General features: G+C 39.9%; 2 protein-coding genes across 6 annotated transcripts in view; both read right to left on the bottom strand.

Annotated features, from left to right (window-relative positions):
• Positions 1 to 10,434, bottom strand: part of APH1B (aph-1 homolog B, gamma-secretase subunit) — a 69,065-nt gene extending 58,631 nt beyond the window's left edge. For 4 of the 5 annotated variants that reach the window (XM_053927705.2, XM_053927703.1, XM_024567433.3 and 1 more), the window contains exons 1-4: positions 10,223 to 10,434; positions 8,716 to 8,886; positions 2,418 to 2,488; positions 1,489 to 1,611 (exon numbers count right to left, since the gene is read on the bottom strand). In XM_053927705.2, the coding sequence (XP_053783680.1) occupies positions 1,489 to 1,611; positions 2,418 to 2,488; positions 8,716 to 8,886; positions 10,223 to 10,335 (478 nt within the window). In that variant the 5' untranslated portion in view covers positions 10,336 to 10,434. The remainder of the gene's footprint in view (positions 1 to 1,488; positions 1,612 to 2,417; positions 2,489 to 8,715; positions 8,887 to 10,222) is intronic. The other variant, XM_024567434.4, reaches the window with a different exon arrangement.
• A 10,660-nt stretch (positions 10,435 to 21,094) lies between these two features.
• Positions 21,095 to 27,380, bottom strand: part of RAB8B (RAB8B, member RAS oncogene family) — a 57,582-nt gene continuing 51,296 nt past the window's right edge. Inside the window, exons 6-8 of the mRNA XM_024567992.3 lie at positions 26,480 to 26,545; positions 24,358 to 24,408; positions 21,095 to 23,607 (exon numbers count right to left, since the gene is read on the bottom strand). Of these exons, the coding sequence (XP_024423760.1) occupies positions 23,515 to 23,607; positions 24,358 to 24,408; positions 26,480 to 26,545 (210 nt within the window). The 3' untranslated portion in view covers positions 21,095 to 23,514. The remainder of the gene's footprint in view (positions 23,608 to 24,357; positions 24,409 to 26,479; positions 26,546 to 27,380) is intronic.

Below are 27,380 nucleotides of genomic sequence, written 5' to 3'. Positions count from 1 at the left end.
AAAAAAGAGCTAAGCAAAATGGAGATAAGCAATTTATTAGATGCAGAGTTCAAAATACTCGTTATAAGGATGCTCAAGGAACTTAGTGATAACCTCAACAGCATAAAAAAAGATTCAGTCAGAAATGAAACTAATTAAAATAAAGAACAATTAACAGGGAAACAACAGTAGAGTGGGTGAAGCTGAGAATCAAATCAATGATTTGGAACATAAGGAAGCAAAAAACAACCTATCAGAACAACAAGAAGAAAAAAGAATCTCCCCCAAATGAGGACAGTATAAGCAGCCTCTGGGACAACTTCCAGAGGTCCAACATTCGCATCATAGGGGTGCCAGAAGGAGAAGAGAAAGAGCAAGAAATTGGAACTCTATTTGAAAAAATAGTGAAGGAACACTTCCCTAATTTGGTGAAGGAAATAGACATGCAAGTCCAAGAAGCACAGAGAGTCCCAAACAAGATGGATGCAAGGAGGCCCACTGCAAGACCTCATAACTGAAATGCCAAGGGTTAAAGATAAAGAGAGAATCTTAAGAGCAGCAAGAGAAAAGCAGATAGTTACCTACAGGGAGTCCCCATTAGACTGTTGAAACACATATCTATCAACAATTGAATCTAAAAAACAAACTAAGAAAACAAGAAGAACAGAGACAGAATCATGAATATGGAGAGCATTTTGATGTTTGCCAGATAGGAGGGGTGCGTGGGGGGGATGGGTGAAGAGGTGAGGGAATTAAGAAATGCAAATAGGTACCATATTTTTCAGACTATAAGATGCACTGGCCCATAAGACGTACCTAGGTTTTAGAGGAGGAAAATAGGAAAAAAAAATCCACTCCACCACCGCCATCCCCCACCCCCAAGTGAGCCAGGTACACTACATTTGGACTATAAGATGCACCCCTATTTTCCTCCCAAATTTTGGGGGGAAAGTGCACCTTATACTCTGAAAAGTACGGTAGTTACAGAAAGCCAAGGGGATGTAAAGTACAGTATAGGAAATGGAGTAGCCAAAGAACCTATATGCATGACCCATGGAAATGAAGAAAGGTAGGGGGATTGCCTGAGGGAGTGCAGATTACTGGGTGGAGGGAGGCAAAGGGGGAAAATTGAGGACAACCGTAATAGCATAATCAATAAAATATAGTTAAAAAAAGATTAGGGCTTATATTAAGATAAATATAAACTAATAAAAACAAAAAAGAGCATATAGCCTATAAAAATTCACTTGTAATATATCAACTATACAGCAACATTGTTAATATAATAAAATAAACTTTATACAAGCTAAATTCCACTCTAAAATTCTAAAATACTCTAACCAAACTTTTTATTTTCCTAGGTCGTTTACCCTGTGATGTCTAACAGTATTTTGCCTTTACAAAGTATAAAAAATTTCTATTCACTTGAATTCCTAAGCCAGGGAACTCCCAATAGGAAATGATCATTTAGACCAGAAGCCTGAACATTAACAGTGACCAGGCACCTACCTGAATTTAGGAAGAACTGGGGAGAGTCTCCATGAATGCCCACTGTGCCTGGTCCCAAGGAGTCAGACAGGGTATTTACAAAGGAAAATACTCCACTCATAATTCCAAAGCCCAGGCCAGACACTATAGAGACATAAAAACACTGTTAAATCCTTTCGTGCCATGATTGGTTTTCAAATAAAACTTCGAAGGACTAGGAAATACTATTTTGTTGGAGGGGAAAGGGTGCACGTGCCATTGGAAAAACAGTGGGAAGCGGCCTCAGAAAAGGCCGGTGCTTGGCTAAACGATGAATCGAGTGAGGAGGGGATAGAGAGGAAAGGAAATGAATAGAATGTAGCAGAGAAAAGAAAAAGGAGAGAAAAAACATCTAGCAGGCATGGAAGCAACAGGTGAGGTAGAGAAGCACACGATGCGGAAGCTCTGGCCTTAGTTTATGGTAACAGAGTCTGCAGAATTCAGTTTCAAGGCTTGGACCTGAGAACTGCACTTGAATGGAGACTGTACACTGTAAGGAGTGATCCCTGGGCCAAACTGGGTGATTCAACTTACAGACCCAGACCCAGTCTTTAAAACACAATTCTAAATGAGAGTATGCAGGGGTATTAAACTATAGTAATACAAAGAGTCCTCCTAGTAAAACCAAAGTCCTGGTAGCCACTCAGAGAAGGTAGCAGTAACCTCACTTAGAAATTGTTAATTAACTAGAGTGTTAAAAACCTAACTTTCAATCCTGGCTAATATTTAATGGACACACACTTGCGATCACTTCCCTTTACCTAAGGGCCCAAAAAGCTAGAAAAACAATGTACACCGACAGACCAAGACACTAATAAAATACTGTATCTACAAAGATATAAAAGATAAAAATGACTCTTATACCAAATTTGATTTGTTTTTCCTGATGACGCCATGCAGTTCTAACTTACCATAGGCCAGCAATCGCATAGAAGGTGCTGGCTCATCTGGATTTACAATCTTCAGACCCTCATTGGCTTTTCTAAAATAAACCACACAGATAATTTTTTTAAAAGAAAAAGTAGTATATCAGGAAAATACACAAGATATTTCAAAATCCAGGTACTTACTGAGGCGTTTGACAAGGTTATACTCTAAAGGTAAAATCCATTTAAACGAAAATACAGCAAATTTTCAATCATCCAAAATCAACCATAATTCCCAATCCACTTTTGCCTTTTATCTGACTTTCAGATAAAAGAGAAAAATAAGAAAAATATAAGTAAACAAGCCATCAGAAAAAAGGCAATACTTCTGACTACTTTTTGAGCTATATACTTCATTCAATATCCTGCGGCATCTACGACCCTGAATTTTTTCCTATTCCCAAGGAAATATATCTTCACTCCCACTGTGTTGGTATTTTGTTTTGTCTCCCACCTGGACTATACTTATTCTGCCACCCTCCCTTCTAGCTTCTACTCTATGGAACCTCAATCGTACTCAACCTTCAAAGTCTAGCTCTGGCAGCAGTTTCTCAAAGAAACCACCTTTACCAATGACTGGTAATCACCATCTCTCCTTTCTCTTAAATCCTACAGTACTGATGGTCTGAACTCCTACATGGGCATTTAATCATATGGTCGTCATATCCTGCCCCCGCCCCCACCCAAACAGGCTCCGGGGGAAAATAAAATGCTACCCTCAGGCCCTGACCAGTGTGACTCAGTTGGTTGGGTGTCGTCTCACAAAGCAAAAGGTCACCTGTTCAATTCCTGGTCAGGGCACATGCCTGGGTTGTGGTTTGGGTCCCTGGTTGGGGCATGTATGAGAGGCAACCAATCCATGTTTCTCTCTCATATCGATGTTTCTCTTCCTCTCTTTCTCCTTCCCTTTCTCTAAAAATAAATGAATAGGACAGCTACATGCAAAAAAGTGAAACTCGACCACCAACTTACACCATACACAAAAATAAATTCAAGATGGATAAAAGACTTAAATATAAGTCAGGACACCATAAAAGTCCTAGAGGAGAACAAAGGCAGGAAAATCTCAGATGTTCTATGCAGCAATATTTTCACCGATATGTTCTCTAGAGCAAGGGACATAAAGGAAAGAATAAACAAATAGGACTACATCTCAATAAAAAGCTTCTGCACAGCTAAAGAAAACATCAGCAAAGTGAAAAGAGAACCAACCATATGGAAAATATATTTGCAAATGATACCTTGGACAAGGGTTTGATTTCCAAAATATGTAAGGAACTCACATGGGTCCACTCCAGGAAGACAGACAATCCAATTAAAAAATGGGCAAAGGACCTGAAGAGACACTTCTCCAAGGAGGACACACAGAGGGCCCAGAGACATATGCAAGGATGCTCAGCATCACTAGCCATCAGAGAGATGCAAATTAAAACCATAATGAGATGCCACTTCACACTGGTCAGAATGGCCATCATTAATAAATCAACAAACAATAAGTGCTGGCGATTGTAGAGAAAAGGAAAACCTGGTACATTGTTGGTGGGAATGCAGACTGGTACAGCCACTGTGGAAAACAGTATGGAATTTCCTCAAAAAAGTTTTTTCCTCAAAAACTTTTGATCCGGCAGTTCCACTGCTGGGATTATACCCTAAGAATACTGCAACTCCAGTTCAAAAGAACCTATGCACCCCAATGTTCAGAGCAAAACCATTTACAATAGCCAAGTGCTAGAAGCAACGTAAGTGTCCATCAGTAAGTGAGAGGATCAAAAAACTATGTTACATTTACACAATGGAGTACTACACAGCAGAAAGAAAGAAGGAACTCCTACCCTTTGCACCAGCATGGATGGAACTGGAGAGCATTATGCTAAGTGAAATAAGGCAGTGAAAGACAAATACCATATGGTCTCACTTACAAGCGGGAACCTAATCAACAAAATAAGCAAGCAAAATATAACCAGAGACATTGAAATCAAGAACTGACAGTAACCAGAGGGGAGGAGGGTGGGAGATAACAGGAAAAAGAAGGGGAAGGGTCATTAAGAAACATGTATAAAGTACCCAAGGACAAAGCCAAAGGGGGGCAGGATTGAGGGTGGGAGGTGAGGGTGGGGGGAAGAAGTGGTGGCGGGAAAATGGAGACAACTGTACTTAAGCAATATAAATAAATAAATAAATAAATAAATAAATAAATGAATGAATCTTAAAACAAGAAATGCTACCCTCAGAAAAGAAGGTAAATGAATACCTGAATGAAGGATTAGAATATTGTTTAATAGGAAATGATCCTCAGAGTGATCACATCTGTGCTTCTGCTGTGGACCACACAGACGTGTTAGGGATGCGAGGTGTGGCCGGTAAGTTCCACTACTGTCACTATCACTAATCCTTGCTGGCTAGAAACCTACAAGGACCCCGACTCAAAGGATATTCAAATTATATCGACTATAAATATAAGTATCATTAAATTAAAGGCAGTGCAGAGTTCAACAAAAACAGTAATAAGCAGAACAAAAAAGACCTTTTGTTTTTCTAGACTCAAAAGAAATAGTTGGCCATTTCAGTGCTCTCCGTTTGCTAGGGTCTTTGGGTAGGAGGGATATGAGCCAATGGCTGTTGACTTCTTTCTCTGGAGCAGTCACCACCTAAAATGTCCAATCTTCCTGAAAAATAAACTTACTTGCACCAGAATGTTGTTAAATGCTAATGAGAGCTTAGAAACATAAACAGGAGTAATAACCTCCATCAACAAATGAATTTAATGATATAATAGAATCAATAAATTTTGTAGGATTTCTGTTTTACATAAATTGTTCAGAAATGAATAAATGCTTGTTGCTATTTGGTATAGCAAAGTACTGCTATGACAAATATATTAAATATGTAAACTCAAAAGTTAATAAAGTTCCTCATTCTATACTACCAGTTTGTGCGAGGAAAAGTCTACGGCACTAGCAGTTCTCCGTGTCGCGGTTAGGAGTGAGAAGTACACACGCCATCAGCTTCCGCGTTCCTGACAGACAGAACACACAACTGATGACCTAAGGGACAGTGTTCTTAATACGACCATTGTACTGAAGTGGAAAATTCTTTGTTTTCATTTATTATCGTTTCCAAGAACCAAAAAGAAAAAGCCCAAGTTTTTTACATGCAATCTTTGAAAAACTACTGGTAAATGATTCCATCTTTCTCATTTGTTCTGATTCTTTTTTGCATGTGTGTGTAAAAGAGGTACAGTACCAAGAAATGTACATGTAAATTAAATACACCATTCTAGAAATTTTTAAAATTACTTATGCCTTTTAACCATTCTTTTTTTTTAAATCTTCACCCAAGGATATGTTCATTGATTTTAGACAGAGAGGGAGGAGGAGGGGGAGAGACAGAGAGAGAGACAGAGGAGGGTAGAGAGGGAGACAGAGAGAGAGACATCAATGAGAGAGAGAAACATCCACAGACTGCCTCCTGCACATGCCTGACTGGGGATCAAACCCACAACCTAGGTATGCGCCCTGACCAGGAATTGAACCTGCAACCTTTTGGTGTATGGGACCATGCTCCAACCAACTGAGCCACCTGGCCAGGGATAAAATTACTTATGCCTTTTAAGAAATTATAGCAATGATTATCTTAATTCTTTCCATAAATGGAAGATTTTCTAAAATTACCAAATATTTTATAGTATTAGCATTACAAAACAAAATTAGTTAAAACTGCAAAAGCTTCAATCCAAGCAAAAAAATTCTAATGTATGTTTTAGGCAATGTACATACAGGATCATAACTTGGATTTTTAAAAAAGAAATTAAGGTAGAAAGGACTATCACTTGTGGCCACAAGCCAGTTTCTCACAGTGCAACTCTTTGTAAGGCTGAAAGTTACATTCCACTCATTCAAGATGAAGTACTATTCTCAAGGCCTGACCCATAAAAAAAGTTTATATTAAACGGCGATGATATTTTGATTTAAGTCAATATATATATATAAAATACTGGTGCAAACTCTCCACATTTCATCTTGGCATCAAATTCAGATAGCAAAAATTTTATTTAGGCAGTACTTTAAATTTAAATGTCCAAAATGTACTTTGGCAGTGGAATACTTAAAATATTGATTAAACCAGTGCCTATATTTGAATGTAGTGTAGCATAAGAGAGGAACTTAAATGTATCTACATAAATGTTAGCCATGAATACAGTATTCCAATTCTCAAATTTGTTTTAACATATAACTACATAACATCCAACATTTCTAAAATCTACTAGAAAGATATTGTACAATATTCCAAAGGTCTGCTAAAGATGCATTTTGCAAAGGCAACCAAGGGCACCGGTTAATACAGGTTTATCCTAACATCTTTTTGCAAATTTCCAAAGGTCCTTTTGGAGCAGTAAACATGGTTTTCCAGAAAGCCAAACAGGTTTCTCTGAACTTGCTGGCATGAGGGCCTGCAGACTGACGGCTGTAATTCCTTCTGCGTGTGGCCCTATTCCCTCACTGCCCTCTGACGTAAAAACGTCAAACAGTGTTCAGTGTGTAGCCCTCTGGAACCACGGGGTAGTGCCAATAAAGAGTTGCATTTCAGATGGGAACTGTGAAGAAACAAGCAGATACCTATTCAGCCACTCTAGCTAAGTCAGATTTTAGAACCTAAAGTCCTAAAGGTTTACTAAATCCATGTCCTAAACTGTGAAAATCTATTCAAACTTTTGCTTCAAAATTAGAACCATCATATGTAAAGTGCAACCAACATGAGCCAAAGATGTTGCTGACAGGAAAACCCAGTGCAACCTCAGGCTGAGTTCTTAAAGAGCACAGCGCCCAGTCAAGGGCGGGAAGGGCCACTGTCCTCTGCACTACTGTGACCACAGCAGAGTCCCGAGCACTGGTAAACTCCAGGCACCAACCAAAAGGGACATGGCTACTGACATAAAAAACAGAAGACTGGAAAATGTTTGGAAGCCACAGACATGTCTTTTGAGGGCCAGGTGAAGAAATGAGGAGTGTGCGGCTGTGAAGGAGACAAGATGACGACCATGTGACAGAGACTTCATTTGACTGTGTGGTTCTTGAGTGGTGCAGAGGTCAGGAAGAGGGAGATTTTGGTTATGTTAATACTATTCTACAGTAAAACTTAATTTTGGAATGGTAGTAACTGCTGCATACCAGATGAATGTCCATCTGTTAAGGATATTGTGTTCCCATGGAGACTTAAATTTTATCTTTGATATTTGTTGGTTGCTTTTTAATATTTCTAAGGACTAATGGAAATTTCATTTTTAAACCTTTTCTAAGATATAACTTTTGCTTGTAAGCAATGGCTTCATGGTTTTCAATTTTAATTTAAATAGCTTCATTATTAAATTTCAATCCCTGTTATTAAAAGCAGTAAGTAAAAAATGTTGAAAGCCTAGCATATCAGTAAGAACAAATTAGCAGAAGTTATTGTAAGAGACATTGTTGAAGTTCTATCTTGGTTACATCCATGAAATTCATGGAGTGGTTTAACCATCTCATTTGCTGAAATGTTAAGAGATAGCACATTTATCATTCTAAGTCTTACTATGTAATCAAAGCCAATCTCATGACTGCCTGAAAGAAAATACGGTTCTAAGTTCAAGCTGTGTTTCAAATCAGTGGTTTCACGTGAGGTCCTCATGAATCCCGGATGACCTACTTTCTGGCCTAACATTCTCTAAAGGGAACTCATACGCATTGTTTTTCTAAAAATGTGTTTTTCTATTACAGCTATGAAATCACAAAATGAACCCCTATTTTCCCTAATACAATGAAAATAATGGTAGGTATAATCTCTTTAAGAATTATTTATTTTGGTTGGTGGCAAAGAGAAGCTGACGTAAATTCTAAGGTGGAACTTTTTTGTTGTTTCTATATTTCTCTAGCTTATTTTTCTTCATGGCACTTATTAACTTCTAATATATAATGTACTTTCTTATTCATTCTTCTATTGTCTGTCTCTTTCCACTATAATATAACCTCCATGAGGTCAGAAACTGTCTTTTAATCATGATGTATTCCCAGTCCCTAGAATAATGACTGGCATTGAGTAAATTCTCAAAAAGTATTTTTGAATGAGTGAATGAAGGAAGGAATATCCACAAGCTAAACTACTCAGTATTTTCAGGTTGGAAATGTTCTAATCTCTTGGCTTCAAACTATGAAGGAAGGCATAGACCCTCAAATACCCCATTACATTGTTTCAAATTACTAAATCACAATTCAAATTAATTGGAGAAAAGGTCAACAAATATTTAACTTACTTTAAAAGTTTGTAATACGCAAACCGAAACATCTCTTGGATTAGGACTGAGATTAACACTCCAAAGATCAGCAGATATTTCTGTACTGATTCATCTTTGTTGTCAGTAATGGTTCTTGCCATGAACCAGACAAGCGAGGAAAGCAGTAGAGATACCAACCAGAAGAAAGCTCTGAAAATTAGGGGGGGGGGGGAACGTCACAAGTAAACATAAGTACAGGATTAATTGTTTTAAGTGTTTGTAAAGTGATGCTCTGGATCCATTGTTCTTAATCAGTGGTGAATTTTCCCTGGTGAGATGAACATGCAATCTAAAAGGAATCTGAGATTTTTCCTAACAATCACTCTTTTCAGTGACCCTATTATTTGTTAAGTATCTGCAGACGATCTATCAAGGACTGTCTGGTTGGAAACTTTATTTGCTACTCTTCCTAATTAATGCTTTGCTCATTAATGTGCAAATATAAGTGTTTTTTTTCCAGGAAAAAAAAATGTCTGCATCTCTATTTACAGAGTGGTTGGTATAAAATCCAGAAGCTGAAAACCTGCACTCTGCTCTACAGCAGTTTTCCAGGCCTGGGTTCTATAGCATTCCTGTGGATTTTAATGATTATAACAAGTTTTACAAACCTTTTGCCCAAATCTCTACTACTTTTTAAATGATAACGTGATGCAGCACTTTCAACACAGTTGAGAGAGGTGAAGAAACTCAGAAAAGGTGAGCATCACTGGCCTAGCTGAGCTGCTTCTCCAGGTGCCAAGTGAGAATCAGGGTGTAGGGGTACGTGGGAAGCCTCAGTAAGAGCTGCCTGGCAGAGGAAAACTGGGATTATGACCATATTCACCACCAGAGTTCGGTATTTACCAAGTTCCTGAAAAGAGACTGACAGGTGCTTCTGTTTGTACAGGTTTCCACTCTTTGGCTGCACACCTGAATCACTTGCGGAGTTTAAAAAAAAAAAAAAATCCGTAGCCTGAATCCCACCCACGAGGCATTCTAATTTATTTGATCTGGGGTAGTGTTGGGCATCCATATGTTTTAAAGCACCGACGAGCAGGCGCTATGGCTCTTAACCCCTGTGGGATTACAGAAGCCTGTGAGAACCTAATGTGGGACCCCTGTGTCCAGAAAAATAAAACGCGCATATTTGAACTTACCCACATTTTTTTATACAGTTTAAGTGACTTCACAACTCACTGTAACTCACCCACGGACCCTACACAAAAACTTAGGAGCCAAGTATCAGGGCTTTCTGAGACCCACAGTGTGAGCTCCTTCCCCAGAGCCCGCTTTCTGGAGTCCTGGGTCTCTTAATTCATTCCCCGTTGACCCTTGGAGGCGGGCGAGGAGTCCCAGAGGAGCGGGGGTCTCGGGTCTCCTCATCTCAACCCTTCTTCCCTCCAAAACCCAACAGAATAGAGCAGTTTGGTAGGGACGCCTAGGGTCGCCAGTACCCCCCAGGGAGAAGGGAGTCCGGGGTCCGGGTTTCCCAGTGCAACCGCCTCACCCGACGATGAGGAAGATGATGCGCAAAGGCTCCGTGGCGATGGTGATGACGTAGAGGGCCAGCGCAGGCCCGAAGGCAATGAAGGCGCAGCCGAAGAACACAGCTGCTGTCATGGCGACCGCTAAAGTCGGCCCCGGGGCCTGGCAGGGATGTTAGGTGCTCTACTGCGCCGGACGCTAGCACCGCTAAGCGTGCGGGAGGACGCGGGCGTGGCTGGGCGTAGCCAGCGAGGGGGTGGGCGTGACTGGGCGTGACTGGATAGGCGGGGCGCCGGGGAGGGGCGGGGCGCCGGGGAGGGGCGGGGCGCCGGGGAGGGGCGGGGCGCCGGGGAGGGGCGGGGCGCCGGGGAGGGGCGGGGCGCCGGGGAGGGGCGGGGCGCCGGGGAGGGGCGGGGCGCCGGCTTCACGGCAAGGCTTTCGGTCCCACCCAGCGTCTGGGGTCTCCGCCCTGCAGAGCTGCTGTTCTTGGATCCCGCTGCTGAGTTAGCTGGGAACTTTAGTGCCGGAGTCGTGGCGCCCCTGTTTACGTCTTACTATACAGGAACACATAAATCAGGCCACCGGTGCCGGCTACTATATATCTAAGGGAGAGAAGGTCCCCAGTCCCCTCTGATTCCAAAACAACGAAAGAAAAACAGCGCCGGACAGGCTTCCTTTTCTAAATAAAAGGTCTTTTTAAAGCAAATCTTTTCATTTGCATAGTTGCGAGAACTTCGTACTTTAACATGTATAAAGCCCAACTTAGGATAACGGTACCCAGATGATAACTCACAGAGAGAGTACAAGGATGAAACAGTTTTGGAACAAGCTGTCCTCCGTTGTGTTGGCCAGCTGGTTTTATTTGTTCCCCGCCCGGCCACCCCCAAGTCTTCAAAAAAGTAATGGTAATATCTTCTTGCTCTGTTTTTGTTGCTCATTTGTCTCCCTCATTAAAAATAAACTTTTGGAGGTCAGGGGCTTTGTTTTGTTCTTTGTTGTTGCCACAGCACCTAGAAGGTGCTCACTAAATAAATATCTGTTCAGTTAACGAAATAATATAAAAATTAGAACTTATCAACATTTGCTATTTTATATTCATTTTAAAATTTCTGAGAGATTTAAAAATTAAAACCAGAAGGTTAAGTTCTCTGATCATTCATATCTAAGAATTTTCCCCATGTTTAATGGAAATAATATGAATAATACCTAATGGGTTATTTTGAGGATCGTACTTGTACATTAAGTGCTACGTAAGTGTTAGCCATTCTTACTCCTTTAATGTCTATCATGAATAAAGCTCTTGGAAACTAACAATGAAAAGAAAAACACCAGTAGGCAAAGGTTGGGACCTTTATGAAGATGTTTTGCAGGTCATCTCTGGAAACAGTCCCTCAAATAATACAACTGCAAGTATTTAATTTTATGGTAAAATATCACCTTTTCCCGTTTAAAATAGACATATGTGTACCCTGTGGAGTAAATGGAAATACACATATTGAAATGCCCAGCATCTGTCAAAACAAGTTGGGACAACATTTCGAAGTCGTGGAGCGACTCACCATTAGATGGGTTCTTTGGGGTCTATCCCAAATCAAAGGTATCCAATACAATTCCAATATTTCAGCTCCATGCAGAAATGCCTTCACAGAAGCATAATATGTTCGTATCCTTGGCATAAATGAAGATTTTTACACAAGAAATGGCCATCTACATCTTTTCCTGCATATTTTCTCAAACTGATTCATTATCATCGTTCAATATTTCTATAGATCCATGCTTTACTATTTGAGTTCAGGGCTGGAAAAAGGTTTTGTTTCTCCTGACAAATTCATATACACTGTTTGGGAGCTAACTCATCATACTCAGGCTTTACCTTTAAGCTCCCAGAAAGCATGGAGCTAAATTGAATAGTCAATTATGGCAACTATTTTTATTATAATTACTGCTATGCTGTCTGAATATGACTTATTCTTTTATCCCTATTTTAATAATTTGATTACCCAAATTTTAACCATGGTCTACTATGTGTCTTGGTTAAAACTGCATCAAATACTTTGTAAGTTGGCAATTCAACATGCAGAGCTAAGTCACAGGGATGTTTACTTATGCTATCTTAACCGTATTTCAGTTCAGTCTTAGTCCCCAAGTCCAGTTAAAACATGGGAAGGCAATGGAAAATACGAGTCTCCCCTCCCCCACCCATCTGTGAAGACATCTTTGACTGATGTCTGTTGGATTAGAAAAGAAGAAAACAACTACACCAAACTGGCAAAATAACCAATAAAATAGTCATCTTCAGCATTTATGGTTATTTACTAGAAAAACTTATTTCAAGTTTTCACTGAATAATGGCACCTTACATTGCTGTTTAAAAAGCACTTCACACTGATTTCAACATTTCTGTTTAAAGTGAGAAATTTGAGGCTAAGTAACAGTATTACTGACTCCTTAAGTTTTTATGAACTTACCATTAGTTTTCCCCCAAGACCTAAAAATATAAGGATACTAAGTGATTTGGGGAGTTAAATCCCTAAAAGGTGACTTGGGGAAGGAGGTGAGCACACACTGTGGATACAGAGTCTGCTACTTCCTCAGAACTGGATGTGTGTTGGGTGTGAGGGGGGAAAGCGATGCCTGTTGAATGCCTACTAAGAATCAGGCATAATGCTAGGCATTGGGAGCTCAGTTGGTTGGGTGTCGTTCTGCAAAGGGAAAGGTCCCTGGTTTGATTGCCTGTCAGGACATGTGCCTAGGCTGCGTGTTTGGTCCCCAGTCAGGGCACTTATGAGAGGTTACCTTAAAAAATAAAAATGGCCCTGGCTGGTGTGGCTCAGTGAATTGAGTGCCGGCCTGTGAACCAAGGAGTTACTGGTTCTGTTCCCAGTCAGGGCCTGGGTTGTGGGCTGTGGGACGCGTGAGAGGCCGCCACACATTGATGTTTCTCTCCCTCTCTCTAAATAAATGAACAAAAATCTTTTTTAAAAATGCTGGTCATTGGGAATACACCAATGAAACAGATGTGCTCCTGTCTCCATGGAGCTTACTGTGTAGTGGGGAAGGCAGGCAGGCAGGTATAGGATGCTGTTAGAACATACAGGAAGGGGAAAGGGCACCCAGTGCAAACTTGGGAGGTTTTGGTAACAATAACACTCACCCATTCAGGTCTCATCTTCAAAGTTAGCACAGTTAGGAAGAAGGGAAGAAATGGAAGGACAAGTGAATAGGCCTCAAAGTGAAAGAAAGTAGTTCAGGATGTCCTAGAAATGTGAGGAGAAGGATGAGAGATAAGACTGGAAAGCCCAGCAGGTTATAGTTTACCTCAAACCCTGGGTTTATCTGTGTGAGTGACACGATCAGATCTCCTTTGTTCAGATACGGAAATGGAATTCCAGGTAGGACATCTTCGGCACACTGTAGGCATGAGATGATACTGGCCTGAGTCAGGGAAAGAGCAGGAGCCTGGGAAGAAGCAGACAAATTGAAGAGACATTAGAAACTGTGCAAACAGAATTTAGTGACTGATGAGCTACATGAATTGAGCGAGAGGAAAAAAATCAAGGAAAGATATTTATGTACATTTTTTAATTTTTCAATTACAATTGACATTTAATATTACATTTGTTTGCTTATTTTGTTTTGTTTTTTTGATTCCACATAAGAGCCAAATCATGTAATATTTGTCTTTCTCTGTCTGACTTATTTTACTGAGCATAATACCATGTAGGTCCATCCATGTTGTTACAGGTGGCGAGATTTTATTCTTTTTTATGGCCAAGTAATAGTCTGATATAAGTATTACTACCCCTGCCTTTTTTTCATTTCCATTTTCATTAACTATTTTTCTATCCCTTTACTTTTGGCCTATGTGTATCTTTTTTAAAAAGATTTTATTTATTTTTAGAGAGAAGGGAAGAGAGGGAGAGAAATATCCATGTGTGGTTGTCTTTCGAGTGCCCACTACTGGGGACCTAGCCCACGACTGACACATGTACCCTGACTGGGAATTGAACCAGCGACCTTTGGTTTGCAGGCTGGCACTCAATCCACTGAGCCACATCAGCCAGGGCTATGTGTATCTTTTGATCTGAAGCAGGACTCTTGAAGGTAGCATATGTATGGGTCTTGTTTTCTTCTCTATTCAGCCACCCTTTGTCTTTTGATTGGAGCATTTATTTAATCCATTTACACTTAAAGTAATTATTGATAGGTAAGTAGTCATTGACATTTTATTTTTTGTATTTTTTATCTTTTTCTTCTTCTTAAAGAAGTTCCTTTAACATTTCTGTAATATCGGTGTGGTGGTCGTTTCACCAGGGATTTCATGTGGTTCACAAATGTAGAACCAAGATGGCAACTGAAAGAACTATCCATTTGTCTTTTCACTGTAGCATTTTGTCCTTAAAGTAATTATTGGTAAGTATGTAGTTATTGCCATTTTTATTAATCATTTTCTGATTGTTTTTGTAGTCCTCTGTTCCTTTCTTATTCTCCTGCTCTCTTCTCTTGCATGTTGATGCTGTGTTTGGATTCCTTTCTCTTTATTTCTAGTGTATCTCTTGTAGATTTTTGGTTTGTGGTTACCATGTGCTTCATATATACTAAGCTATGCTTATAGCAGTCTCTTTGAAGTAGATGGGCACTTAGATTTGAACAGTCTAGAATCACTACCATTTTTACTCAGCCCCTGCATTTACATTTATGTTTCTCTTTTGTGTGTGTTTGTGTGTATCTCCTAGTTTGTAAATACATGTGATCTTCCTATTTTTGCCTTTTAGCCTTTATACTGTGTTGTTTGATCCATTGCTCTTATTATATGCCTTTGTCAGTGAAATTTTTTTCTTTGCAATACTTTTTATTCATATTGATTTTTTTTCTTCTAAAGAAGCCCCTTTAACATTTCTTATAATGGTTTCATGGTGATGAACTCCTTCAGCCTTTTCTTGTCTGGGAAGCTCTTTACATGTCCTTTGATTCTAAATGGCAGGCTTGCTGGGTAATCTTGCTTTAGTGGGGCCCTGGTGTCTGCCGAGTCCACTTTTGGGGTGTGTCATTTACGGAACTAATTGGGTGGTGCTCTGGTGTGGTCTGAAGCCTCTAGGGAGGGGCTCCAGTGCATGCCAAGGCCAGTATCTGCCTGTGTCTGGGCCCAGGGTCACCTGGTAGGACCTGCAAAGGTCCTACCATCTGCAGTTGGTAGCTGTTTGTGCTGGGCTTGGAGGCATCTAGGAGTGGTAATACTGTGAACCCAGGTCAGATGCCACTAGTGTCCAGCATGGGGACACTTAGCAAAAGGTATAAGCACAGCAAGGACAGCCACTGCTTGTTTGGGGTCTGTGGACCTTGGAGAGATTTTAGGAAAGTCTGCAGTGTGGGCCCAGGACAGCCTTTGCATGGACTGGCCTCTCAGAGAGGTTCAGGCCAGGCATGTGAGTTGTGTGTGGTAAGGTCTTAGGGTTGGGGAAGAGGGAGAGGTTAATGGAGACTCAGGCTTGATTCCTGCCTGCACCTGCTGGATGTATTGGGGGAGGGCTTAACAAAGGAATAATAGTGCCTGTGTGCACTTTAGTCCTGGAAAAAGCTGCCCCTCCAGCCCTTGCCCGGAAGCCAGACCATTTAGTTCCTCCCCATGTGTCCCTGGAGCTTCTCCAGCTGCTGTCTCTTTGCTGGAGCTTAAGGTGAGTGTTTGTGGTGAATCTGTATTCAGGGCCCTTGAACAAGACATCTGAGTCCCTGATGATTTTCACAGCCAGCTGTTGTGAGGAATTCCTCTTCCTGGCAGTGGTGTTCCAGGCTGGGGAGCCCAGTGTGGGAACCCCTCATTTCTCAGTGGGGACCTCTACAGAGGAGATATCCTTCCTGATTCTTAACTGCCACATGTGGATATGAGACCAGCCTGTTTCACTGTCTCTGCCTCGCTTACCATTTTCAATGTGGCTGCTTCTTTATGTCCTTAGTTATAAAACTTCTGTTCAGCCAGACTAAGTGGTTCTCAAGGATAGTTGTTCTACAATTTAGCTGTAATTTTGATATGGTTGTGAGGTGAGGCAAACAGCGTTTACCTACTTCCCCATCTTGACCAGAAGTCTATATATTTTTAAATTAATCAATATGAATTTTATTTGCTCTGGGGGCATTCTCATATATCCCTGGGACCAAATGGAAAACCTAAATTTTGAAGACAGGAAACATGAATAAAGGGGTAGAGAGGGTTTACTCAATTTATCAATTCATAAACAGCATTCTGGGTGATCTATCTTATTAAAAGTAAATACTTCTGTATTTAATAGAGATTTAAAAAGTGTAAGACATTTAACAAAGACTAAAGCACTGTAAGGTAAGGGCCAAAATAAAAACCAGAGAATGAAGTTTCTCTTTTGATTGCTGTACTTACTAAGGCATCGGTGAATTTACTTCTAATCTTTAAATTAAAAAGTAAATAGTGAACAAAACAGCTCCTAAATTACACTCAGCTTTCTCCAGTGACATGTTCATTTTGACAACTGCGTAAGTTCACTGATTCTATTGAGATTTATTAAACACCTACTATGCGTCAGGCTCCTTAATGGGTAGTGTGGATACAGAAACCAAAGGCTTGGTCCCCACTCTATAGGAACTTAGACTCTAGTAGGGAAGGAAAGTAAACAGACCATTCAAATCCAGGGCAGCGAGTGGCACTGTGGGCATGCACAGGAGGGGACTAACCAGAGACGGGTTGTGACTGAAATCTTCCTGGGAAAACCCCCTACCGAGTCTTGAAAGGTAAGAAGTTAGCCAGAAAAGTCTAGGAAGTCAGCAGCAGGAGCAGCCTAAGCAAAGGAATGACAAAGCATGATGTTTTAAGGGAACTGCATTTCCTGGTGAGGTTCAAAACATGGGTATGAGTTCAGGCGTGACAGGATCTAAGAGGAAGATGTAGGGAGGGCAAAGGACTTTGCTTGCCGGGCTGAAGAGTTTAGGTTTTATCCCAAGGTTACGAAGTAGCACTTAAGGATCAAATTTGGCAGTGACAGAAGATTCCAGTTTTAAAAATCTGTCAGCAGTGTTTAAACTGGATTGGAGTCGAATAAAATTAGAGACTAGGATATTGGTTAGGAGTGGCTGCAGAAATCCAGGCAAAAGATGAGGAGGCCTGAACAAGGGCCAAGGGTGAAATACTGGATGGCTATATATATAGATTAGAAAGACTGAGGAGTTAGGACTCCTAAGACCTGGAGGCTGATTAATTAGGTAGATGATGAGGGGAAAGGAGAACAAAGAACAAGTTTCTCCTCCTGGGATGAAGGGTTGTTGGGGGAATTGCTGGGGATGGGGGAAAGATGGAGGGTGGAGTGTGGGTTAGAGATGTGCTGTTTGGTGTGCCTGGAGCAGATCCAAGGGGAGATGTCCAGTAGGCAGACTGACTCTGAAGTCTGGTTCTTTGGAAAGAGGCTGGGGGTAGATATACAAATTTGAAAGTTATGTGAATATCCTATTGTTGCTGTGACAGATTTAGTGGCCTAAAGCAACACAAATTTAGCCTCTTACAGTTCTGAAGGTCAGAATTATGAAATGAGTCTTACCAGGTTAAAATCAGGGTGATTACCAGGGCTGGGTTGATTCCCTGTGGAGACTTTTGCAGAAAACCTCTCCCCTCCCCTTCCGGTCCCTAGAGGCCGCTTACGTCCCTCGGCTGAGCCCGCATCACACCTTTTCTCCCCGTGTCTATCATGCCACCGTTACCTTTCAACTGCGACTCCTCCTATGTCCCTCTCATAGAGGCCCTTGGGATCACATGGGGCCCTTCTGGGTAACCCAGGATAATCTCCCATCTCAAGATCACATCTGCAAAGTCTCTTTTGCTACGTGAAGTAACGTTCACAGGTTCTGGGAATTAGAACGCGGACATCTTTGGGGGCTATCATTCAGAAACATTTAAGAGCCATGAAAGGGTGAGATTATTTTGAATCTTTTAAAATTGATTCTTACAGAAAAAAAGGGAGAGAAAAACATCCATTTGTTGCTCCATTTATTTATGCATTCATCGGTTGCTTCTTACATGTACCTCGATGAGACATAGAACCTGCAACCTTGGCGTATTGGGATAACGCTCTAACCAACTGACTTACCGGCCAGGGCGGATGAAACTATTTTGGAAAAGTGGGAAAGACTGTCACAGAAGCTAAGGGAAAAGAACATTTCTGGGAGGGAGCAACACACTGGTGAAATGCTGCCAAGAAGTCAACCAAGATAAGGACAGAAAACTGTCCGCCACTTTCACAAGTAGGCCGTTGTAAACACGACGTCAGGAAGCGATAGGGTGGAAACCAAACTGGAGTAGGCTGAGGAATAAAGGCAAATGAGACAGCGAAGGCAGTATTCATAGTCAACCCTTTGAAGCAGCTTAGCTATGGCAAAAAGGAGAGGACGAAGAGCAATGGGTGAGAGGGACATGAGGCAAAGGCGTGGGAGAGTTAGGGATGCTTAGATGCTAAGGGGAAAGGGATCACACAGAATAAGAGTTTGAAGGTGTCATAGCTGTGAGTTCCCTGAGATGCAGGATAGAAGCGCGGGGGAATAAATCCAGAGAAGAGGCAGAGAGAAGCATGGAGGAGGAATGCCTCTGACGCAAGAGGAGGGAGGTGGGGGTAGATGTAGCAAAGCCAGCCCAAGGAGGCTATAGGTTGGGGAGGGCGAGGCAGCCCCAGTGGCGTTAGCCTGATGTTTTTCTCTGAGGCAGGAATTGAAAGATGTGTCTACTAAGAGTGAGAGGAAGGAAGCAGGGTGCTGGAGTAGGATAGCGAAGTCTAGAGCTGGCTGCGGGGACGAAGGTGGAAGGTCATGAGCGGCAATGTGCACAAGGCGGCGCCAGGTCCCCGGTGGGCCGGGGCGCCAGAACCACATCATTTGGAAGTGAGAACCAAACAAGAGAAACACAACATGCGAGGTCTAAGGCGGGAAGGATGAGCAACTGAAGGCTGCAGTTCGACCACAGAATAATCTCAACGAATTCTGAATGAAGTATGAGCAGGAGATGTGGCCGTTTTTGTCTTTAAACAACTCTAAGTCAGAAAGTTTGCTAAAGTATCCCAAGTCTGCCATGGTTTGAGTCACACACACACACATTTGAGGAAAGATTTTCAAACTACAACCCATTTCAGAGTCATGAGTAGTTTCATTATGTAGTTTTTTTTTATTTTAGACGAACATTATTGTAAAAAAAAAAAAGTTCACCTGGAATAAAATCCATTAAAAAAACCACACAGCATCAGTATCAGTACACAGTTCATGAATTGGCTTAAACGAGATTAACCACAGGACAGGTGCCTTTATCTGCAGGAGCCTTTCACACGAAGCCTTTGGAGCCAAAACAGAATATGCTGAAGCACACACAGTAGGCTACTTCTAGGGAAACACGAGATGTTTTCCACTGGGGGCCTGGTTTCAGTCAAACAGTTTACGGTACTTTGCATTAAAGGAACTGCAGTGTCAGCTGCAAATAAAATAAAACCCATCTGTAACGCCATAGGAATGAGTTAGAATAATTAAATTCACATTTTTAAAAAACGTAAGAAAATGAAGCAAGACGTTCTATTAGTTCTTGGCAATAAAAAAAATGCAATTGTATATGGTACAAGCCTTTTTAAAAATAAAGTAAAATTTGAAAATATCCCTAAAAATAATTGTTTGCTAATTTTCATTTCTGTAAATTTCAGTCACTTAGATTTTTTTCCTAGTGAGCATGACACCCATTGGTTTGATTAGTCTTTTATCAAAGACTGGTTCTACTGCAAAAGTATGCGAGCATTTGAAATGTTATTAGCATACCCTGTCTCTCTAGGTTCCTCTAGGACAAGGAATTTCATTTTTAGACATTCCTTCCCCCCTTCTTTAGCTATGATAAGGAGGAGCAAGGAATGTATTTTCCATTAAAATAAAAATTCTAAAAAACCTGACGGCAGAAATGACTGCTTAAAATCTGAGACAAGTAAACTAACATAAAGAAGTGCTGTTTTAAAATGTTAAGCTTAGAAGCTCATCTTTAAAGATTAAGAACTAAATTTATAAAGAAATCCAAGTCATGAACTAGAAAAGAAAATCTGCTTAAATGTGTCACTGCTCACAGGAAAAACTTTATATAAGCCTTAATACAGGTTCTCAGAATTAGAACCTGTGAAATGGAGTTATAATCTCTTATTTAGAAATTTCTGCAAACATTTATCTGTATTGCACAGCTAAATTTATTAATGGAGACAGGGAGATAATACTTTTCTTTTGCACTATTGGATATGACACGTGTGTTCTATTCTAAACTACCTCCTACCTTTCCCAATGATGCCTTTAGTTCAAAACAAAACATATACTCTAAACTGTGTGGGATGCTTAAAGGCTGGCTCACTGTTTTCCTATCAGGTATTAGAATACTAGTTAGCTAAATGAGGTATAATTAAAAATAGTCCTTCAAAGTAAAGAGTATAGTCTTCTGAAAATTTATAACAAAGACTGCACAAAATGTTCATGTAAATAGTAAGAAACCCTGCAGCACCTCCTAACTGATGCACAGGTGGGTTATTTTCTTATAATCTGTCTGAAGTAAAATATAGCTAAAATAAGTTCCCAGTGAAACATTTTACAACCAACTGTTTTACATGCTACTTAGTTACAGCACATTTTCATTGTCTGGCACCCCCAGACTCTGTTGGAAAAGGTCCAGTCCCATGACTGGCAGAAATCAGCACACCGATAATGAAGTGCGGCCACTGGACACCGCTAACACCGCTGCACAAATCTTCATGTACCTTGTCCATAAGACCACAAAGAGGTTCACATAAAACCAGATCTTTTCAGTTTCAGCAGGGAACAGACAATTATCTCTCACTAAATTCATCTACAAATAGAAAAAATAATGCACTATATGTACATTATTAAGCAAAATGGAATATTTATTGGGTCATTTTACCATGCAGAAGGTGAATTTTCTGTGTTCTTAGCTCAAATTATATACAATTTAGCAAGACTAAATGTAAGAAAATAGCAAGGGAGATTTATTTCTATATAACAGAGCATATACCCCCAATTTGCTGCTACTTCAAAGAGCACCTTTAGACTCATCTAGCTTTTACAGGCTCTTTCCAAGTGAAGTTCATGGAGACTAGTTATTAATCTACACAAGACAAAAGAGAGAAGGAATAAAACAAAAGCCAAGCATTCTATTAAAAAATTAAAAAAGGCTAACCACAGAATACGTCAGTTTTGGTTTGCAGACAACCCCTGAGATATAAATCAAAGTGTTAAGACACCAAATAGTCAGAGGTAAATTACTAAGAGAATTACATTCATACATGGTGTCAGAGCACTTGCCTTTTAGAAACTACTGTATGTTACCCTCCAGAAAGCTTAACTGCTTGGATCTTTTTTCAGAAAATTAGTGAATACAAAATGTTTCTAAGAAACTATTTCTTCTTTCCAAAAACGTATCTAATTTTAAGATGGTAGACTTGCAATCAACTCCAGTGAAGGAACTGCTTGATTACACTGGGGCACCAAAGGTGCCTTTAAGGCTAAAATTTGTTAACAGTAAGTTTAGTGTATCCATCAAAAATAGCTCTGGAATATCTGCTGCAGCTAAATTGTGCGTAAGTGTTCAACCCAGGAGGAAAGGTTGAGTGGCTCAGGCATTCTAACGATATATCTGAATTCGAAGCAGAGTTCTCTGTGGGACAAGCAATCTGTCTCCACTTTCGTTTCCCATTCTTCATTTCAAGCCTGACAGTAAGCTCTGTGAAACAAAGCAGGCCTAAGACGAAGAATAATTATTAACAGAACTCATTTCCTTCTTCACCTCTTTATTATTCCCTTCTGTGTTATGACACTGAAGGCTCGAATAAAAGCAATGACGTAATGATCTTAATTTGGCACATAAGTTCACACTAAGTACTTTTCTTATGTGATGGTATCATCTTCGAAAGTTATACCAACACCAGTGTTTCGTGAGAATGGCAGCTAAGCTTTTGGTTGGTTTTGGCTCAAATGACTAGACCAAGTTCTGTAACAACAAACCTGACCAGATGGAACTGGGTTCTACACATTCAACAATACTTAAAGCTAAAATCTTGCTCATATTTTTCTCTAATGAAAAGGCAAGACTCTTCTTAGAGCTGCAGTAGGTCTAATGACTTGTTTTTTTAAAGCCCAAGTAAAACCAGAACAAAAATCATTGTTTTCACCATTACCAAAGAGCTATCCCTACTAAATTTATGTTAACAAGTTAGTCTGTCTCCTACAGGTAAGCTTTCTGTGGACTAAAATCTAAGTCTAAATCCTGTTAACTCTTGTAGAAAGGGAACTGGGTATTATGACTACACCAGCCAGCTGAGGAGTAAACCTAAGAAAAAACGTATGACGTGCGCTGATGCGGCGGAACCACAGTTAGACGCTGAAATAAAACCCTAAACGGTACACCTCTTAGCCCACGTAAAATTTCACCTCAACAAGTTCACAACTAGAAACAGACAACGATGGTCAAATAGGTTATGTTTCAGATAACTGAGTGATTGCAATAGGTCAGACATAGGAAAAGAGAGCAAAAACACATTCTGGGAAAAGTGAGATTAAGGTAATTTCCCAATGCAGTTTTTTTAAAGCTCAGGCAGAGGAAATTAACTGAAAAAAGTGATTTCTTCAGCTACCCAGACTCACTAGCAAAAAGGTTAGGAATGAAGCAAAGCAGTAAATAATAAGAAATAAAAAAATTATGGCCTGTGATGAATAGCTGAGCATTTTTTGGAATTTTTAAGATAAATTTTATCAGAATTTAATGATTCTTTATTTAAGAAAATCACAAAGCAGAGCCCTTAAATAAATGCTATGAACGCAGTAACACCTGATCATATAAACCAGACCAGGTGTCCTTTAATTTTAATATACTGACCTCTGCTTTCAAAGTTCTACTCTGTTTTTAAACATCCCCCAAAGTGCAAATTGGTCTAGAACTTCATGAGGCGAAAGTGTGCACGTACGGGTCTCTAACAGGGAAAGGCTAAGGCTGATGTGCAAAGCGGAAAAGAGCGAGCAGCTTCTGCAACAGGCAGTGAAACAAAGGAAGAAAACAAGTCTTGCACGTGTCTCCATATCATTGCTTCCACGTTTGAAAAGAGGAGCCTGTGATCTTGAGAGGCCAGGAGGCTGGCGTCCCCTCCGCGTTCCGTGTGGGGAGGTCTGGGTTCAGAGGTGCTCTCAGCAGCAGCCTGGTGGTGTGATTCTGAGGCTGGGTAACCTGTGCTTTCAGAGAAGCAGGAGTGTCCTCTAGGTGTGCTGCAGTCTCTCAGAAAAAGTTCATCAAAGTAGCGAACAACGGAAGAAACTGGTCTTCTTTGATCGGTTTTCTGTTATTTTCACTGGTCCGCCCGCCCCTGATGAATTGCTGTCATTCTAAAATACAGAAGATAAAGTTACCAAGAAGTTTCATGGCCTGACCCCAGTTATCTAAAAAATAACAATTTCAAACCATACCATAAATGTGTATTCAGTAGATTATTTTATTAGAAAAGGAACTAGTTAAGCTCCGATGTTGTTGGTTTCTTTGGAAATGGTAAATTAAAATGAGACAAATGTTTTCAGGATAGCACTTTTTATACATATTAATATCAGGTAGGAAGCTCCTATTTCCAATTCCAAGAAATTATTGCCAAAGTTTCGAGTGTAATGATGGAAACAACGTTAAGATATTGGTATAGGCAATCCTGTTGTTAGAGGTAAGAAGAGTTGGTTACATAAGGTATACAATTACATTCAGAATTCAGGTTAAAATAAAGTTTCAAGGAAACTTTAGCAACTTCAAGGTAATAACTATATACAGTTATATGTCACATCAAAACTGAACTAGGTAATACATGGCAAAAATCTAATTTGTACATTATTGTAATTGTTCAGATCAAAATTCAATGGAAGTCCACTTAACAAGCCAGATGCAAGAACTGAAATGCTGCAGTTCGGAAACGAGAAACCCAAGGAAACAAACAGGAATCAAAGTGCAACGAGTGACTGTGTGAGTCAAGGAAAAATGAGTTCATGTGAATATATTATACTCAAGCCTATCCTTTTAATCAAATAAATACACAGCATAAATAAAACAAATTTATAAACAGCATAATGTAAATAAAAATTATAAGTGATACAAACCATTTTTCTGTTGAGTTTTGTCATTATATCTCGAGCAAGTGTAAAAAATGCCTAAAGGTAAACCAAAAATTGATTATATATTTATAATATATTTTAAAAATAGAAATATAGAATGTTTTCATTTTATATACATTATTTAAAGCCTTTAACTGAGTAACAAACCTAACTGTAATCATAGTATACACATGACTATTGTATCTTATTTTTCAACTACATCATAAACATTTACCAATATTATCAAATTGTCATTCATTCATCAAATATTTTCCATATGTAATGTCTGACCCAAATTCCTACGATGACACTTTTTTAACTTATGTGTAGCTTCCTCAGCACAGCAGCAGCAACTCGGGGACAGAGGCTCTGTCTGAGGCACCCTGCGTTCCCAGAGCGGGCACAGTGTCTGTCCAGAAGAAGCTGAATATGTGTTTAATGAGCAAATGAATAAATGTTTTACCCTATACCTCTAAAAGCTGTTTTTACAAACATCTCTGCCTTTCATTCCCAATGTCCTCTCTTTCAAACCACTTTCACTGTCGCACCTGAGAACACACATAATTTTAACACCCAGAACCCTGGCAGTGCCGACAACTGAGCTAAACCTACCACGGGGGCATCAGTTCCAACGGGAGCAGAGCAACACTGACTTACCTCAGTGACATTCCATGCCTAGCACCTGTGGCCCCAAATCAAGCATGTCCAACCTTGCCATCCACCCCTACTTTGCTTCTAGGGAGCTGAGACCCTCAGAGCTTCTTCAGTGGTCTCTGTGCTAAACCCACTGCTATGCCGGCCCCTCTGTTCCCCAAACGCCAGAGGCCCCAAAATATTCCGCAGAAGGATTATTTCCAATCAAGTCACACAGAAACAATACAGTAACTATTATTACCATTCACTGTCGATGTGTCATTGTCACACTGGTCACCTGTGAGTCTAAATTTTTAAATGACCCCATCCCAGTTTTTATGAGGCTACCACACTAAGTTAAAGCTCTGGGAAAGTTGCTAACTTCTGCAGAAAACCAGGCCAGAATAAGCAGCCCGGGCAACTCCCAGCTCTACATCTCCAGAACTTGGTGGTCTCTCTAAGCCGCAGGTGTGATGAGGGTTCAGACAATAGCAGAGATCTGAGCCCACTCCAGTAAGCCAGGGTACTGAGTTCGTTCTGAGGGAGAAGCCCCCATAGGCCATCTCGGGGAGCCATCTCCCGCCTCCACCATGAAAGCTGATGTAAGAGGCTCTCTTTTTTCCGATGGAAGGAAATCCTGTTGCAGCAAGCAGAAGGTAGCACTTTTCTGCTTATCCACGCTTATGTAAATAAATCAATAGGGACCCTGTTTCCTAACACCCATTAACCAATCTGAAAAAATGAGTTTTATTTAAAACCAAGAAAAAGTTCTGATTGGTGTCCACTGTCCAATAGTTATTTAAGCCTTAATTTTCAGCCATGATGAAATAGTGAACAGTAAGTAGCCCTAGAAATTAAATGTTTATGACATCATTGGTATTATTGTTAAGTGAATTACATGTATTAAAACATATTACATGTAATATTTTAACCATCTGTTTTTAAAAAGAAAATATTATCAACAATTCTGCCTTTGGTAAAGAAAATCTATTCTTAGAAGACTTTAGACTGATTTGGTTTTCTTTAATAGTTAACTTATTGAAAATTTATTAAAGTACTCTGATAAACATACTTTCTTGTTTCTACTAAAAGCTACCATGTTACAATGTAGCATGCTTAATCTACTTCAAACATGTACAGTAAGGGAATCTGTTCAATGAGCTAACAGTTTAATTCTCTCTCTCTCTCTCTCTCTCTCTCTCAAGTGAGATTAAGACTCTCCTGCTACAGGCTGCTAGGATGACATGAGCAATGATAAATGAGCAGAGGACTGAATGTCTCTTCTGTTAGTGAATCTTAGCTGAGCAATCCAATATATTCCATGCGGAGGCTGGGTGCTAGAAATTCAACAACCAGGGTCCACATAAAAGTCAGATGCACAGAAGCTCACGAAGTGGAGGAAGAGCTCACATGAGGCATTCACTAAGTCAGAAAAAAAGAAGGCTTTGAGAACTGCTCAAAGGCACAAGTCACCAAACATTTCTTTCTTTCTTACCTCTTCTACATTTGTACTGGATTTTGCACTTGTCTCCAGGAATTTAATCCCATAGTCAATTGCTAACTGAAAGGCAAACAGAAACATTTAAATTCAGTGCAAGTTGCTTGAACATATAAAGCACTTGTATTTTCTAGGTTTTTCAAAGTCCCAAAGGTAGAGCATTAGTTCGGAACTCCTGTGGTTCTCAAATCTCTTTGTTTTCTTCTATTGTGTTTGAAATTGAGATATCTAATTCATAAGTACCACAGCACAACACCCACTCAAAACGCAATTTACATACTTCTCTTTTTACCTAATATATTTTCAGTTCTCTAATATACTTATAAGAAAAACTATAACAGACACTCACACCTACCATTAATTTGGGATTCATTCACCCCTTTTTATCTGCTCTGAAAGAATAATTCTCCAACAGTTACTGTACTGACTTTTCGTTATTTTTTAATAAACTGGTGGTTAACAGAAAAGCTTAAGATACTAAGTCCTCATTGATTTGGTTTCTATTGATTGTAACAAATGTGAACTCTTCCATATTTCCATCTACTCCCAAAGAGTTCCCAGTTCATCTATAAAACCAAGATTAAGAGAATGTTTTTAGGAGAAAAAAGTTTCAGTCAGATTGAAAACTATGTCTCCCTCCCCCATCACCATACACACACACACACACACACACACACACACACAGACTAAAGCAAAATTCCAAGACTTAAAAATTGAAGCCTCTAAGTCAATTCAGAAAATGTCACAGAAGCACAGTATTTTGCTATGTATAATGTACACTTTTTTTGCCCAAATTTTTGAGGGAAAAATAAGGATGCACATTATACATGGGTAGTACTAATTCCATATCTGTACAAATGTTTTTAATTCTTTTATTTACACTTATGCATTAAAAGTG

The sequence above is a fragment of the Desmodus rotundus genome, chromosome 7, assembly GCF_022682495.2.
Source record: "Desmodus rotundus isolate HL8 chromosome 7, HLdesRot8A.1, whole genome shotgun sequence".
Classification (NCBI taxonomy): Eukaryota; Metazoa; Chordata; class Mammalia; order Chiroptera; family Phyllostomidae; genus Desmodus; species Desmodus rotundus.
The sequence above is the reverse complement of the archived record's forward strand: the minus strand, read 5'-3'. Positions and strand labels throughout refer to the sequence as shown.